At 46.3% G+C, this 17,135-nt stretch overlaps 1 protein-coding gene across 4 annotated transcripts in view; it reads left to right on the forward strand.

The window, feature by feature from the left end:
• The window catches only part of IL3RA (interleukin 3 receptor subunit alpha), a 53,164-nt gene that overhangs the window by 7,992 nt on the left and 28,037 nt on the right, over positions 1-17,135 (forward strand). For all 4 annotated transcript variants that reach the window (XM_058291027.2, XM_058291030.2, XM_058291028.2 and 1 more), the window contains exon 3: positions 13,076-13,191. In XM_058291027.2, the coding sequence (XP_058147010.1) occupies positions 13,076-13,191 (116 nt within the window). The remainder of the gene's footprint in view (positions 1-13,075; positions 13,192-17,135) is intronic.

The raw sequence follows: 17,135 nt of genomic DNA on the forward strand, positions 1-17,135 counted from the left end.
TGGGAAAGCATCAAACCAGAAAAGGGGGCTCACTGAACTACCTTTAGGGTGGCAACTTACAGGTATCTGCCAAGCTCCAGGCAACAGCTTCAAGAGGTTAAAGGGCATCTCAAGAAAGTCCAGGGAAACGGACTTTGCCCAGTGGTTAGGGCGTCCGTCTACCACATGGAGGCCCGCGGTTCAAACCCCGGGCCTCCTTGACCCATGTGGAGCTGGCCTATGCGCAGTGCTGATGCGCGCAAGGAGTGCGGCGCCACGCAGGGGTGTCCCCCACGTAGGGGAGCCCCATGCGCAAGGAGCGCGCCCCGTAAGGAGAGCCGCCCAGCACGAAAGAAAGTGCAGCCTGCCCAGGAATGGCGCCGCCCACACTTCCCGTGCAGCTAAAGACAACAGAAGCGGACAAAGAAACAAGACACAGCAAAACAAACACAGAGAACAGACAACCGGGGGAGGGAGGGATTAATATATAAAATAAATCTTTAAAAAAAAAAAAAAGAAAGTCCACCACCAACTTTTCTGGTGTATTAGTCAGGGTATGTTAGCTGCTGTAACAAGCACACCATTTCCAAAAACAATAAATACTTATTCCTCTCTCAGATAGTCCAGGGCAGATGACTTTTGCTCATGGGTAGTCTCCTCCACATCTTCGGGATTGTTTCACCCTGTGGCTCCTTCTTCTGAACTAAGTTTATTCACATTTAACAAAATTTTCTGTTTGGGTGTGTCAGGTGTGTGGGCCTCACTTGACTGGATTCTGAGCACAGGGTCCAACCTGGGTGCATTAAAAGAGTCCTTTGTATTCTTACCTGGAGCTTGAGCTCTGCTTCCAAGTTCTCTGAGATTGTTGGAAGATTTCAGGGTTGTAGGACTGAGGTATCCACTTTCTTGCTGGCCATCAGCCAAAGTTCATGCTCCTTGACTAGAGTCACCCTCAGCACCTCCGCTTGTGGCCCCTCAGCTCCTCCCCACATCACCCCTCAGCTCCCCTCCTCATGGACGCTCAGCTCCTCTCCACATGGACCCCCAGCTCCTCTGCTCATGTACCCTCAGCTCCTCTTCACATCACCCCTCAGCTCCCCTCCTCATGGACCCTCACCTCCTCTCCTCATGGCCCCTCAGCTCCCCTCCTCATGACCCCTCAGCTCCCCTCCTCATGGCCCGTCAGCTCCTCTCCTCATGGACCCTCAACTCCTCTCCTGATGACCCCTCAGCTCCTCTTCTCATGGACCCTCAGCTCCTCTCCTCATGGACCCTCAGCTCCCCTCCTCATGGACCCTCAGCTCCCCTCCTCATGGTACCTCAGCTCCTCTCCTCATCACCCCTCAGCTCCCCTCCTCATGGACCCTCAGCTCCTCTCCCCGAGGCCCCTCAGCTCCTCTCCTCATGGACCCTCAACCCCTCTCCTCATGGACCCTCAGCTCCTCTCCTCATGGCCCCTCAGCTCCTCTCCACATGACCCCTCAGCTCCTCTTCTCATGGAGCCTCAGCTCCTCTCTATAGGACCCCTCAGCTCCTCTCCTCATGGACCCTCAGACCTCTCTATATGGACCCTCAGCTCCTCTCCTCAAGGGCCCTCAGCTCCCCTCCTCACGGACCCTCAGCTCCTCTCCTCGAGGCCCCTCAGCTCCTCTCCTCATGGACCCTCAACCCCTCTCCTCATGGCCCCTCAGCTCCTCTCCACATGACCCCTCAGCTCCTCTTCTCATGGAGCCTCAGCTCCTCTCTATAGGACCCCTCAGCTCCTCTCCTCATGGACCCTCAGACCTCTCTATATGGACCCTCAGCTCCTCTCCTCAAGGGCGCTCAGCTCCTCTCCTCATGGCCCGTCAGCTCCTCTCCTCATGGACCCTCAGCTCCCCTCCTCATGGACCCTCAGCTCCCCTCCTCATGGACCCTCAGCTCCTCTCCTCAAGGGCCCTCAGCTCCCCTCCTCATGGACCCTCAGCTCCTCTCCTGATGACCCCTCAGCTTCCCTCCACATGGACCCCCAGCTCCTCTCCTCATGGCCCCTCAGACCTCTCTATATGGACCCTCAGCTCCTCTCCTCATGGACCCTCAGCTCCCCTCCTCATGGTCCCTCAGCTCCTCTCCACATGACCCCTCAGCTCCTCTCCTCATGGACCCTCAGCCCCTCTCTATATTGACCCTCAGCCCCTCTCCTCATGGACCCTCAGCTCCTCTCCTCATGGACCCTCAGCTCCTCTCTATATGGACCCTCAGCTCCTCTCCTCATGGACCTTCAGCCCCTCTCCTCATGGACCCTCAGCTCCTCTCCTCATGGACCCTCACCTCCCCTCCTCATGGTCCCTCAGTTCCCCTCCTCATGGACCCTCGGCTCCTCTCCTCATGGACCCTCAGCTCCCCTCCTCATGGACCCTCAGCTCCCCTCCTCATGGTCCCTCAGCTCCTCTCCACATGGACCCTCAGCTCCCCTCCTCATGGACCCTCAACCCCTCTCCTCATGGACCCTCAGCTCCTCTCCACATGACCCCTCAGCTCCTCTTCTCATGGAGCCTCAGCTCCTCTCCACATGACCCCTCAGCTCCTCTTCTCATGGAGCCTCAGCTCCTCTCTATAGGACCCCTCAGCTCCTCTTCTCATGGACCCTCAGACCTCTCTATATGGACCCTCAGCTCCTCTCCTCATGGCCCCTCAGACCTCTCTATATGGACCCTCAGCTCCTCTCCTCATGGCCCCTCAGACCTCTCTATATGGACCCTCAGCTCCTCTCCTCAAGGGCCCTCAGCTCCTCTCCTCATGGCCCGTCAGCTCCTCTCCACATGGACCCTCAGCTCCTCTTCCCATGGACCCTCAGCTCCTCTCTCATGGCCCCTCAGCTCTTCTCCACATGGCCCCTCAGCTCCTCTCCACATGGACCCTCAGCTCCTCTCCTCACGGACCCTCACCTCCTCTCCTCATGTCCCCTCAGCTCCTCCCCTCACGGACCCTCAGCTCCTCCCCTCATGGACCCTCAGCTCCTCTCCTCATGGCCCCTCAGCTCCTCTCTATATGGCCCCTCAGCTCCTCTCCTCATGGCCCCTCAGCTCCTCTCCTCATGGACCCTCAGCTCCTCTCCACATGTCCCCTCAGCTCCTCCCCTCACGGACCCTCAGCTCCTCCCCTCATAGCCCCTCAGCTCCTCTCCTCATGGACCCTCAGCTCCTCTCCACATGTCCCCTCAGCTCCTCCCCTCACGGACCCTCAGCTCCTCCCCTCATGGACCCTCAGCTCCTCTCCACATGGACCCTCAGCTCCTCGCCTCATGACCCCTCAGATCCTCTCCTCATGGACCCTCAGATCCTCTCTACATGTACCCTCAGCTCCTCTCCTCACGGACCCTCAGCTCCTCTCCTCATATCTCCTCTCCACATGACCCCTCAACTCCTCTCCTCATGGACCCTCAGCTCCTCTCCACATGACCCCGCAGCTTCTCTCCTCATCGACCTTCAGCTCCTCTCCACGTGTCCATCTTACAATGTGGAGATTTGCTTTTTCAAAGCCAACAGAAGGTTCTCTGCCACTGCCTCCCGTTTCTTTCAAGACTCACATCATTAGGCCCACCCAGAATAATCTAGCTTTTGTCTTAATTCAAAGTCAGCTGGTTTGGGACCTTAATATCATCCAGAATGTCTCTTCTCCTCTGCCGTATAACATAGGCTTATTACAGGAGTGAGATGTCATCATATCCACAGTTCCCACACACTAAAAGGAAGGGGATCTTATAGGGTGTGAATGCCAGGGGACAGGACCCTTGGGTCTATATCAGAAAGCCATTACTATATGGTTAGCCATCAATAGAGAACCTGTGGTTCTCTATTAGGTGAGACTTTTTCAACAAGGACCCCTCCAACCTTCCCCTACCCTAATATGCTCAGGGTTAAACCAAGGGTCACCCTCAAATCACTGTGGAAAAGTTCCAAGGGCTACAGTGCACTGACTTTGGGCAAGAAGGGGCATCATGAGAAGGGTTCCCTGAAGGAAAGGGGTGCAGTTACCAGAGGACAGTGGCTGGGTAGCCATCGAGACTTCCATCATCTTCACCTCACCAACGGACTGCCCAGAAAACTTGCCCCATTCCCAGTTCCCATCCCACAACCCCAAAGGCTGCTGTGCAGCTGTCATACCCACACAAGTGCCCTGTCCCCACAGTGAGCCACCCCAGCATGGCATCCAGCTGCTTCCCTCTCCTGCACCCTGGGAAATGTGCCTCTCTCTCAGCAAGGTCAGAAATGGTCTCAGTTGGTTCCTCAAGCCATTTCTGGATGAGAAGTGAAACCCCACATCCCAGATGCCCCATGAGTTAGTTAGTCAGCCAAAGAGGTGCTGATGCAAAATACCAGAACTCTGTTGGCTTTTATAAAGGGTATTTATTTGGGATAAAGGCTTACAGTCACCAGACCCTAAAGAGTCCAACTCAAGTTACCATAAGACGTATTTTCTCATCAAAGGCATTGGCTACGTGTTGAAGCAAGATGGCGGGCGACATCTGCGAGGGTTCAGGCTTCCTCTTCCTCTTAAGACTCCATGGTGCCAGCTTCTTCTGATCTCAGCCGTAGGCTGGTATAAGGCCCATCTCTCTCCCTGGGGCTTGTTTCTTTCCAGGCTCAGCTGCTCTGATCCTTCCTCCAGGTCAGCTACAGGCTATCAGACTCAGCTCTCTTCCTGGGGCCATGTGTATGGAGACTTCTCGCTTCCTGTGTACCTGTTTCTGTGTGTCTACTTCTGCACGAGAGTCTGTTTTATCCCCACTGAGGGAGTGGGGTCTCAACTCTGAGTGCCTTAATCTTTATTTAATCAGGTAAAGGTGAAATCTCTGCGTCTAATACAATCTAACAAAGCCAGAGGAACAGACCCCTTGACAAGCACAATCCAATATCCAATTTTGGAATTCATAAACAATATCAAATTGCCACACCCCGTATGTGTGACAGTGGGAGGAAAACAGGGTAACCCCAAGAGAAACTATGAAACTTCCACTTATAAAAAAAGGAGAAGGGGGCACAACAGCAGTTGAAAATGACCGACACAGATGGCAGGGTCTAACCACAGGTGGGGTTCCCTCATTACCCAACGGGGTAACTCCTGGTTCTGCTTCCTGGGTGGGTGGAGAGTTCTTCATCGGTCCCTAAGGGGAGTCTGGGGGAGTTTAATCTCCAAGGGCTAGACAGCTATAGCCTTCAAGTTGGCAGAACGGTGGGGCCAAAGGATTCCAGTGGTTGTGGGCAGTAGCAACCATTTGCCAGGCTTGGGGATTTCCAACGTTTGATGGGAGTCTTGTACCATCACAAACTTCTCTGCTGGGCCATGCTCGGGGTTCCCAGAACTCAGCCCCAGCATGAGCCTGAGGCTGAAGAGGCGAGCAGATGTGTGCTCTTGGCACTGCCTCCAGGGCTGGCACAGACCAAGGGTGAGACCGTGGGTGCTGGCAGCCCTCTGACCATCTTGGGCTGGGGCAGAGTTCACTGCCCTGTGACCTTTCCAGGCACACGGGGTATTCGAGTTTCTGTCTAGCAGAACCTTACTGAAGGCTGAAAGAAGCAGTCAACACACCCTAAAATTCTAACGTTCTCAAGAGGCATTGGAAGAGCCATTGATACAGTACAATGCTGATTAGAAGTGGTAGAGCAGACACCCTTCCTGCATTCCCAGGCTTAAGGAAAAGCATGTAGTCCTTCACCGTTAAGTATGATTTAGCTGCAGGATTTTCATCGATCTCCTATCAGAGTCAGGAAGTTTTCATCTATTCCCAGTGTGATGAGAGTTTTTATTATGAGTGGGTGTTACATTTTGTGGAACTTTTTCTCTGCTTCTATTGAGATGAGTGTTACTTTTCTGTTAATATGGCAAATTATTTCAATTGTTGAGGAATAGAGTAAGGGTTAGAGTGGACTTACTGGTGTTCTGCTGGGGAACTATTGTGATTAGTAAGGGAAGAAATTGTAGTAGTGATGTGGAGAGGGTGGTCACGGTGGCTGCTGATGGTAGGGAGACGGAAGAAGAGATATGGTGGGGGAGCATTTTCAGGATTTGGAGTTGTCCTGGGTGGTGCTGCAGGGATGGATGCTGGACGTTGTGTGTCCTGCCGTGGCCCACTGGGTGGACTGGGGGAGCGCGTGGACTACAATGTGGACCACTGTCCATGTGCTGCAGCGGTGCTCCAGAATGTATTCACCAGGTGCAGTGCATGTGCCGCGATGGTGGAAGAGGTTGTTGATGTGGGGGGAGTATGGGAACCTCATATTTTTTGAATGTAACATTTAAAAGAAAATAAAGAAGAAGAAGAAAGAAAGATCAGGGCATGCAAAGTTGAACCCTGGCAGGCATCACAGCCATCTTGCTCAGACATGAGGCAATAGACTTTGTTGAGGGAAGTAATTTATGTTTTATGGCCTCTTAACTATAAGCTTCTATCCCAAATAAATACCTTTTATCAAAACAAACAAACAAACAAACATTGCATTCCTGGAATAAGCCCTACTTGGTCATGGGGCATTACTGATGTTACGTAGTGATGGATTCTATTTACTAATATTTTGATGAGGAATTTTGTGCTTGTGTTTATGAGATGTGTTGGTCTCCAGTTTACTTTCCATGTCTTGGTCCGATTTTGGTATCAGGACAACTCTGGCCTCGAAATAGCTTCTCCTCCTCTCACTAAAATTTTTGTGTACATTGATATTTTTTCTTCCTTAAATGCCTGATAGATTTTTAATTGAACCCATCTGTGCCTGGAGTTTTTCGGGTTTGTTTTTTTTTGTTTGTTTGTTTGTTTTGTTTTTGCTTATTTTTATTTTGTGTAAGGGAAGGTTTTTAATTATTAATTCTATTGCTTTACTATAATAGGAACAGCATTCTTCAGGTTTTACATGACTTCTATCAATGTTGTTAAAATGTGTTTCAAGAAATTTGTCCATTTTATATGTCATTGAATATATTGGTATGCCTTTTTTCAGAATTTTCCCTTCATCATCTGTCTAGTCTGATCATCTTTCCTTTCGTTAGAGTATTTGGATCATTCACTTTTTATGTAATTGTTAATATGGTTGGGTTTAATTTTATCATGATACTATTTGTTTCTTATTTTCCCCATCTTTTCTTTGCTCTTTTTTCCCCCTCTTTTCCTGACTTCTTTTGGACTCATTGCATATTTTTCACTGTTTGTGTTTTTTTCCCTCTGCTCTCAGTTCTTTGGCTATGTCTCTTTGTTTCATTGATATAAGGGTCGCTCTGGGTTTAAAATAGGCATTTTTCACTTATCACACACTATCGTCAAACTATATTATTCTGCTTCACATATAACATAAGACCCTTGCAACAGTTCCCTGCTATCCTCCGTGTCTCATTCTTTGTGTTATGTCACACATTTTACTTCTACATATCTTACAAACACAATGCCCTGTTACTAATGCGCTTAAAGACAATTCTCTTTTTTAAATAGTAAAGAAGAGGAAAAAACATTTTAATTGTTTATCTACACATCCAATGCATTCCTTTGGCGTTCTTTTTTACCTTCCTTTAACATTCCCTTGTGTAGATCTAATTTTCCATCCAGTGTTATTTTCCTTCAGCCAGAAGAAACTCCTTAACATTTCTTGTATTCTGGATTCTTTCAGTTTTTGTTCACATAAAATCTCTAGATTACACCTTCTGTTTTCTTTGAATATAGTATTCTAGATTAACAGTGAGTTTTGACCCTCCCTCCCTTCTTTCCGTCATTTACAATTTTTTTGTCTTTATTTATTTTTTTAATATTACATTAAAAAAAATGAGGTCCCATATACCCTCCACCCCCCTCGCCCCACTCCTCCCCTCATAATAACAACCTCCTCCATCATCATGAGACATTCATTGCACTTGGTGAATACATCTCTGAGCACCGCTGCACCTCATGGTCAATGGTCCACACCATAGCCCACACTCTCCCACAGTCCACGCAGTGGGCCATAGGAGGACACACAATGTCCAGTAACTGTCCCTGCAGCACCACCCAGGACAACTCCAAGTCCCCAAAACGCCCCCACATCTCATCTCTTCCTCCCCCTCCCTACCTCCAGCAGCCACCATGGCCACTTTCTCCACACCAAGGCCACATTTTCTTCCATTACTAATTCATCATTTAAAGATGTCGTTCTGTTGTCTTCTGTCTTTAATTGTTTCTAATGGGACCAGCAATAATTCTCATCTCTGTTCCCTAATATGTAGCATGAATTTCCCCCCCTCTGGCTGTTTTTAAGATTTTCTTACAACGCTGTTTTGATTTTCTTCAAAACATTTGGAGTATGGTATCTGATATGTGTGCATGTTTGCGTATGTGTGTGTGTTTGTAGGTGTATCCCTGCTTAGGAGTTTTTCACTTTTTGGATCTGTAGGTGTGTAATTTTCATCACATTTGAGAAATTCCCAGCCATTAATTCTTTTTTTTTTTAAGATTTTTTTTAAGATTTATTTATTTTTATTTACTTCTCACCTCTCTCCCCACCCCACCCCCACCCCAGTTGTCTGTTCTCTGGGTCTATTTGCTGCGTCTTCTTCTTTGTCTGCTTCTGTTGTTGTCAGTGGCACGGGAATCTGTGTTTCTTTTTGTTGCGTCATCTTGCTGTGTCAGCTCTCCGTGTGCACGGCACCATCCCTGGGCAGGCTGCACCTTCTTTCGTGCTGGGCGACTCTCCTTACGGGGTGCACTCCTTGCGCATGGGGCTCCCCTACACGGGGGACACCCCTGTGTGGCACAACACTCCTTGCACACATCAGCACTGCACATGGGCCAGCTGCACATGGGTCAAGGAGGCCCGGGGTTTGAACCGTGGACCTCCCATGTGGTAGACAGGCACCCTATCCACTGGGCCAAGTCCTCCGCCCCCCCATTAATTCTTCCTATATTTTTCTGACCCACACACTCCTGAACTCTAAATACGTGTGCTGCAACACAACATTATATTCCCCACTAGTCACTGAAGCTCCATTTTTCCCACTTTTTCTCTGGGCTTCAGGTTGAATACTTTTAATAGCCATGCCTTAGAGTTCACTGCTCTTTTCTTCTTCAGTGTCTAGTCTGCTGTTTAGCCCATTCCATACTTTTTCATTTCAGATGATATATTTTCCACCTCTTGATATTCCGTTTGGCTCTTTTTTTTTCTTGTCTTTTTTTTCTAAAGATAAATAGATCACATAAAACGTTGTGTTAAAAAACATAAAAGGTCCCCATATACCCCACTCTCCACCCCCCTCACCCCACTCCTCCCACATCAACAACCTCTTTCATCATGGTGGCGCATTCATTGCATTTGGTGACTACATCTTGGAGCACTGCTGCACTGCATGGATTAGAGTTTACATTGTAGCTGAACTCTCCACCAGTCCATTCAGTGGGTTATGGCAGGATATATAATGTCCAGCATCTGTCCCTGCAGTATCATCTAGGACAACTCCAAGTCCCGAAAATCATTTGGCTCTTTTTTTAGGTCATCCAATTCTCACCGTGTTATGTTCATGTTTTCTTTTAAGTCATTATCATTTATAATGGCTGCTTTAATGCCTTTTTCTGTTAATTTATGAGTCTATTGCAGTGGACTGATTTTTTTTCCCATTTATAGGTGACACAGTCCTGTTTCTTGGCAGGTTTAGTAATTATTGGATGCTGGATATTGTGGATGCGAGGTGGGGACTGACTGGTTTTGCCGTTTTCCTTTAAAATGATAAGTTCTGTTTTGATTGCCCACTACTTTCTCAGTAGATGAGCTTGTTTTGATGCTCATCACATATATAAATGTCTGGGTGAGTTTATAGTAGTCTTTAATCTAGGCTGGTTTTTCCCTGATACTAAGGCATGGTCCTTCTGAAATCTCTACTAACTGCGCTGGGTGTTCAAAAAGTCTCTCCACTTGGCCAGTTACAACTCCAACATCTCCTTCTCTAAATCAATTCTCAGAACCGTTTAGCTTATGGCTTCCCAGGCATTTTTTTTCCTGCAGTTTCCGTTCTTTTTTTTTTTTTTTAATTGCCTTTTTTTTAAAAGATACATAGATCACACGAAAAGTTTCCGTTCTTCAGGTACTATTTCATCCAACATCTGAAAGTCGTTGATTTATAATATGTAACTATGTAATTTGCTCAGTTTTCCGGTGTTTTAGGGTGAGGGGTAAATCTGGTACTAGTTCATCTATCTTCACCGGAAGAGTGACTCTTGTGGACAGCAGTTTTCAAAAGTTCCCCCTTTCCCGGTTATTTTTAATGTGCAAGTAGGGCTAAGAACGCCACCTACCTGTCTCTGCTTGCAATACTGAAAATTTGCTGGTATGTTGCAATAAACACTCTTAGGCATATTTGCATTGCTTTTTCTTGTGTTTTGTCTTTATGGGCCTGGTTTTACCTTTTTTGCACTAAATTTTGTTTTATTTTGGGGACAACCATAGCTGGATGGTGAATAACCCTACTAAAGAGCCAAAAGAGTGTGGGTAGACTTTGTGGAATGATTAATAATAGAAAACTTCCTTGTTTTTTCTTTTTTAAAAAAATAGTAACTAATATTTACAACCGTAGCAATCATATGTATACTTTAATGAGATATTTTGTTAGATTTTTTAAAAAGAAGATTTCTTATTTTAAACTATGTACAATAATTAACAAAACAGTAATGCTGTATGGCAGAGGCTCTTACACCTTTGAATTAATGAAAGACAGGCTTTATGACCAGCATGTGCAAATCACATAAATAAATGCTTTTAAAATTTGTGAGAGTCCTTAAGAAACAATTTCTGGAAACTGGTGTAGCTCAGTGGTTGAGTGCCAGCTTCCCACATACGAGGTCCTGGGTTCAATTCCTGGCCCTGGTAACTAAAATAATAATAATAATAAAATAATAGTTTCTGTTGTGGGGTTAGTGTTCCTGGTATGTTTATCCTTATCCTGGGTATGTGTATTTTAAAAAGCAATTTTGTTGAGATATAGTCACCTACCAAACAGTCCATCCATGGTGTACATTCAGTGAATTTCAGTATAACCGCAGAGTTGTGCACTCATCACCCAATCAATGTTAAAGCAATTTCATTACTCCACAGAGAATACCCCCACACCCCTTAGCAGTCACTTCTCAATCCCTCTATCTTTCCACTGCTATATATATCCACTAATCTAATTCCATCTCTATGACTTTATTTATATTTACAATTTTCTATAAATGAAGAAAACAATATGCAGTACTTTGTACCTGGTTTCTGTCACTTTGGATAACTCTCATTCTTATTCTCTCTCTCTCTCTCTCTCTCTCTCTCTCTCTCTCTCTCTTTCATTTTCTCTCTCTCTTCATCTCTCTTCTTTCTTTCTCTTCTTTCTCTTTTTCTCTTTCTATCTCATTCTTTCTCTTTCTCTCTCTTCTTTCTTTCTCTTCTTCCTCTTTTTCTTTCTCTTTCTTTCTCTCTCCTTCCCCCCTCTCTCCTTCTACCTCTCTCTTTCTCTCTCCCTCTCCTTCTCCTCTCCCTCCTTCTCTCTCTCTCCCCCCTCCCTCTCCCTTTCTCTCTCTCCCTCCCTTCCTCCAACCCTCCCTCCCCCCTTTCTATCTCCCTCCCTCTCCATCTCTCTCTCTCTATTCCCCTCCCTTTCCCTCTCCCTCTCCTTCTCCCTCTCCAACTCCCTCTCCCTCTCCCTCTCTCTCTTTTTACAATTGATTAAAAATAGTCATATATTACTATCACTACAGTCCATATTTTGCTTTTGGTGCATTTTAGTTCAAATACTGCCCTATTCCTGACATCTTGTAACATTAGCGGGCATTCGTTTTGATTCAAGGAAGAACATTCTTATATATATACTATTAGCCACACTCATCATCTACAACAGGATACACTCTGTTATAGAATCCCATGTCTCATCCTTTAGCTTTTATGCAAAGGAGATACATTGTTGTTTAAGTAGAAGTGAGTGCAAATTCTGAGACCTGAAATCCATTAAAAATTACATTTTCTATAGATGTTATTGTAATAAAAAAATTATTAGAGTCATAGAACTCTACAACACAAACACTGAACCCTAATGTAAACCATGGAGTATAGTCAATTAAATAATATTGTTTCATCAACTGTAACAAAGATACCGCATTAATGCAAAGTATTAATATGGAAAACTATGTGTGGGGTGGTATAGGGAACTTTATATTTCGGCATGATTCTTTTGTAAACCCACAACTTGTACAATTGCATTTTAACTTAGAATCATTTGCCCTAGCAGAGTATTTTTTGGTTAATATGTTATTTTTTTATAAGTCAGGAAAACAGTATTCCAGAAACCAAGATATGCATGTGGTTTGTTTTTGCTTTTCAGGCTAAGGTTGTTGATTGAGATAAGGACATTTGCACTTTATTATCAGTCACATACTCTAAATCCTCTGAGAGGTTGAAAATAAAACTTTTGGAGGTGTCCGATGTATCCTTATAGATTGGGTTTTTGGCAAAATATGACTGATCAGCACCTTCTACATCTTTATACAAGTGATTAATAAGACACATTTGATGCTGTCCCTGCAAATATATCGGCTTCTACATTGACACTTTTATGCTAAGATGTGTGATTTGATTACACTTCAAAATGTATTCAAATATATGTCCTTGGGGTGATTTCCTAACAATATCAGAATGGCTGAAGCCATCTGTGAACTACGTAAGAAAGTAAATATCACTGCATAATAACTGTGCCCATTTGCTATGAAGTAGAAAGAAGAAATATCCTATTGTCCTTTGCAAACAGCCGTTCCAAAATCAGCAGTCTGTGTAGGAGACCTTGAGCCAAATTTCTAAACCAGAATTTGTTCTCAGTAAATATAACCTACTATTAGATGCCTGGTTACAAAAACTAAGTGTCACATTAACCAGGACAGTGTAAGTGATGTTATTCTGCTTTTCTTTTCTTTTTTTCATTTTGGGGAAAGAGAGCTACTGAAAGCAATGGGACATCTGTGGTTCATCGCTCATCTGATTAGAGCCATGCCCAAGGCCCAAGGGTATTTGCCAACTCAGTGTGAGAAAGAAGTGCTGCTTTAAGAATCTTGCTGATCTCCCCTAAGGCTAATCTGTGCATATTTCAGATATAAATGCACCAATTCAAAACATAAGGGTGGATCCAAGGAGAGGAGAGCTGAGCTGGGACTTACATGGCAACGTTGGCGAAGTGTTTTGCAACAAATCTCGCTATCGCTTCAAGGTAAACCATTCTCCCTGTTGTTAGCCCACTAGGCTTTTCCGTCCTCTTTGGTGGCTTGAGAACCCTGGAGCCCAAAGGCCAACTCAGTCTTTGGCATCCCAGAGACCCAGGTTGGGTAATGAGCTCAGGGATGGAAGGAGTGGGAAGTTCACTTAGCAACAGAAGCTTCCCTTCGTCATCTCTAAGATGTTTAAGAATGTAACCAGTATCAAGGGCTACTGTTGGACAACCCCAGGTACTGCTGCTCCTGAGGGCTATGGAGACACACAAGTTCTATGGTCATGGCAGGTGGCTCTGGAATTCAGTGCCATGTCAGTTGGCCCTACTTTGGAGTCTGTGTTCCTGAGTGTGATGGAGCTGGACTCAGATGTGACCTTTCTACACATGCCTCTTCTGTCCCTTTTACTGACCTGTAGTTGGTGCTGGGGTTGGTGTGTACTCAGGAGACTTGAATCTCTGGATTGTCCATGGGCCAGCTGGGTCTTGACTCTCAGCAGACTTGCAACTCCTACCCTCTGGTTCATTGGGCTTACCCCGGCCAGCTAACAGGGAGGTGAAGAAGGTCAATCCACCATACCAGGGAGCCAAGAGTGCCTACAACTGCAAGCAGGAGAATCCCATCCATCATCCACATGGAATCTAAGCCCCCTCTCAATACAGAGGTGGAATGGACATCACCATCCCAGGATCCACAGGATGGAGGAATAAAATATGGATTAGAGTGGACTTACTGATATTCTACTGTGGAGCTATTACGACTAGTAATGAAAGAAATTATATCACTGATGTTGAGAAAGTGGCCACGGGAGTTGCTGAGGGCAGGGAGAGGGAAGAAGAGATGTGATGTGGGGGCATTTTTGGCATTTGGGGTTGTCCTGAATGATATCACGGGGACAGATGCTGGACGTTATATATCCTGCTATAACCACTGAATATACTGTACTGGGGGAGAGTATAAACTACAGTGTATACTATTACATTGCACATTCATTGCATTTGGTGAATACATCTCGGAGCACTGCTGCACCACGTGGATAATAGTTTACATTGTAGTTTACACTCTCCCCCAGTTCATTCAGTGGGCTTTGGCAGGATATAGAATGTCCAGCGTCTGTCCCTGCAATATCATTTAGGACAACTCCAAGTTCCAAAAGTGCCTCCACATCACATCTCCTCTTCCTTCTCCCTGCCCTCAGCTACTATTGTGGTCACTGTCTCCACATCCATGATACATTTTCTTCAGTTGCTAGAGTCATAATAGTCCTATATACTAGAATATCAGTAAGTCCACTCTAATTCATATTTTATTCCTCCATCCTGTGGACCCTGGGATGGTGATGTCCTCTCCACCTCTACATCAAGACGGAGCTTAGATCCCACATGGTTGAAGGATGCAATTCTTCTGCTTGCAGCTCTAAACTCTCTCAGGTCTCTGGTGTGGTGATTGACCATCCTCACCTCCCTGTTAGCTGGCCTGGGTAAAGGTCATTGAATCAGAAGACTGCAAAGCAGAATTTGATGGGCTAAATTATTGGGGGAAATGGCTCTGAAGGATAAAGGGGAGAGGAGCAGAAGTGGGCTGGGGCCATCTTAGACCATGATGCTGATTGAAGGGAGAGGAAGGAAAATTGGGTAACAAGAGCTTCAGCCAGCACCACCACTCTGAGAAAATCACAGCCAACTCAGGGGTAGTCCCCAAGCAGAAGTGATGGATTGGAAGAGTCCTACTTGGTCAGAAATAGTCCCTCTCAAGTGGACTTGAGCCCACTTGACTCATGAGTCCACATGCCTGGGCATGGTCTGGGGTTTCCCAGGGAGACTGTGACCTGAGTGGCAATGGGGTCCATTATGACAGTGAAGGCGTTGGAATTTGCCAGCTAACTCCTGTCGTCATGGCAGGTTCCCTCTCCTAAAGGGAGAGCTGGCTGCTACACACCCATAGCCACCACATTTATCTAGAGGAGAATGGTTTAATAAATAATTTTATATTAATAATCAGGAATACTATGTAGATGTTAAAAAGTATAAGGTAGGGAAACGAACTTGGCCCAGTGGTTAGGGCGTCCGTCTACCACATGGGAGGTCCGCGGTTCAAACCCCGGGCCTCCTTGACCCGTGTGGAGCTGGCCCACACGCAGTGCTGATGCGCACAAGGAGTGCCCTGCCACGCAGGGGTGTCCCCGCGTAGGGGAGCCCCACGCCCAAGGAGTGCGCCCCATAAAGAGAGCTGCCCAGCGCAAAAGAAAGTGCAGCCTGCCCAGGCATGGCGCCGCCCACACTTCCTGTGCCGCTGACGACAACAGAAGCGGACAAAGAAACAAGACGCAGCAAACAGACACAGAGAACAGACAACCGAAGGAAGGGGGAATTAAATTTTTAAAAAAATCTTTAAAAAAAAAAAAGTATAAGGTAGCTGTCTATGTAGCCATGTGGAAATATGTCAATGATATATAAAAGCAACAAACTCACAGAGCAATAATTAATACATATTTTTCTTCAAAAAATGTATGATAATACGTTTCCATCCATCTAACCATTTACCCATCTACCTAATCACCCATCTCTCCATCCGTTCACCCATTCTCTCGTCATTCCATCCAACCATCCCATCACTCATTTAGTTGTCACCCATCCCTTTGTCCATCCATCAACTCATCTCCCCACTCACCTATCTACCTATCCACCCATCCAATCATTCTCCCATCCACCCTTCTTCTTTTCCATTCTCCCACATACCCAACCATCCATCCATCTTCCATCTACCCACCCATACACTCAACCACCCATTATTTCACCCCCTACCTTCATTCATCCATCCACCTATCTTGCCATCCATCCACCCACCCACCCATCCACTCATTCATCTATTCAACTTCCCATCCATTCCCAAAGCTAGACCTCAATATATCCATCCATATGTCCATCCATTTATGTACCCATTCATCCACATCCCCCCACACACACACTTACCCTCAACACTTCCATCTGGGATCCATTCCACCATCCACCAACCCACCTTCCTACTCATTCATTCTCTCATACAGCCATCCATCTACACATCCTTCCAATTACTATCTATCCAATTGCTCGTCCCTTTACTCATCCACCCATTCTTTTGCATTATCCTTCCATCCACCCATCCATCTTCCACTCATCCCTCCATCCATCCTTCCATGCTCCCGCTCATTCTTTTTTCTTTCCATTCATCCATCCATCCTCCTCCATGTCCATCCATTCATCTGCCAACTCAACTTCTCATTCATTCACTCAACTAAGCTTCATTCCACCTATTCATCGACCCATCCTCCCATTCATCCACCCATCCACACAGCCAACCAACATCCATCAATCTCTCCAGTCTCTCATCCATGCTTCCATTCATCCATCTTCCTTCCCACCCATCAATTCAATTCGGTGTCTCAGGAGAGCTTTAAGGCGGGCGTGTGGCGTTCGTCCCTTCTCCCCCAACGTCCCAGAAAACTTTGACCGATAGGATGAGTGTGAAGAATCTTGGTTGCTCAGTTTAAAAGGCAGTTGGTACTGACATGGCACTGAACTCCATCTGCCATGGCCATAGAACCTCTGTAGCCCTCAGTAGAACCAGTACCCGGGGTTGTATCTACATTGGCTGTCTCTGGGACTCTATTGTTTCTAGGAACAGGAGACTTTTCTGGGGTCAGAAGACATCACCTCAACTCCTACCTGCCAACATTTCAGTGCTGTGGTAGGACCTACCAGGAGGCCTGTAGCAGAATGGTTTAGAAGCTGTGATTGCCTTTACCCCTTGCTACCTCCTTGTCCTTGGGGGAGGGGGCTGGAGGTGGCTTTCATGATAAGAGACCACTCAACTCTCAAGCCCTTGCACTGTTGGTTTTCCAAAATCTCCTGGTGCTCGCCCGTTTTCTTTTTCAACTTCTGTTTTTATCAGAGCTTAAAGAGTACAG

This window comes from Dasypus novemcinctus, chromosome X (assembly GCF_030445035.2).
Source record: "Dasypus novemcinctus isolate mDasNov1 chromosome X, mDasNov1.1.hap2, whole genome shotgun sequence".
Classification (NCBI taxonomy): Eukaryota; Metazoa; Chordata; class Mammalia; order Cingulata; family Dasypodidae; genus Dasypus; species Dasypus novemcinctus.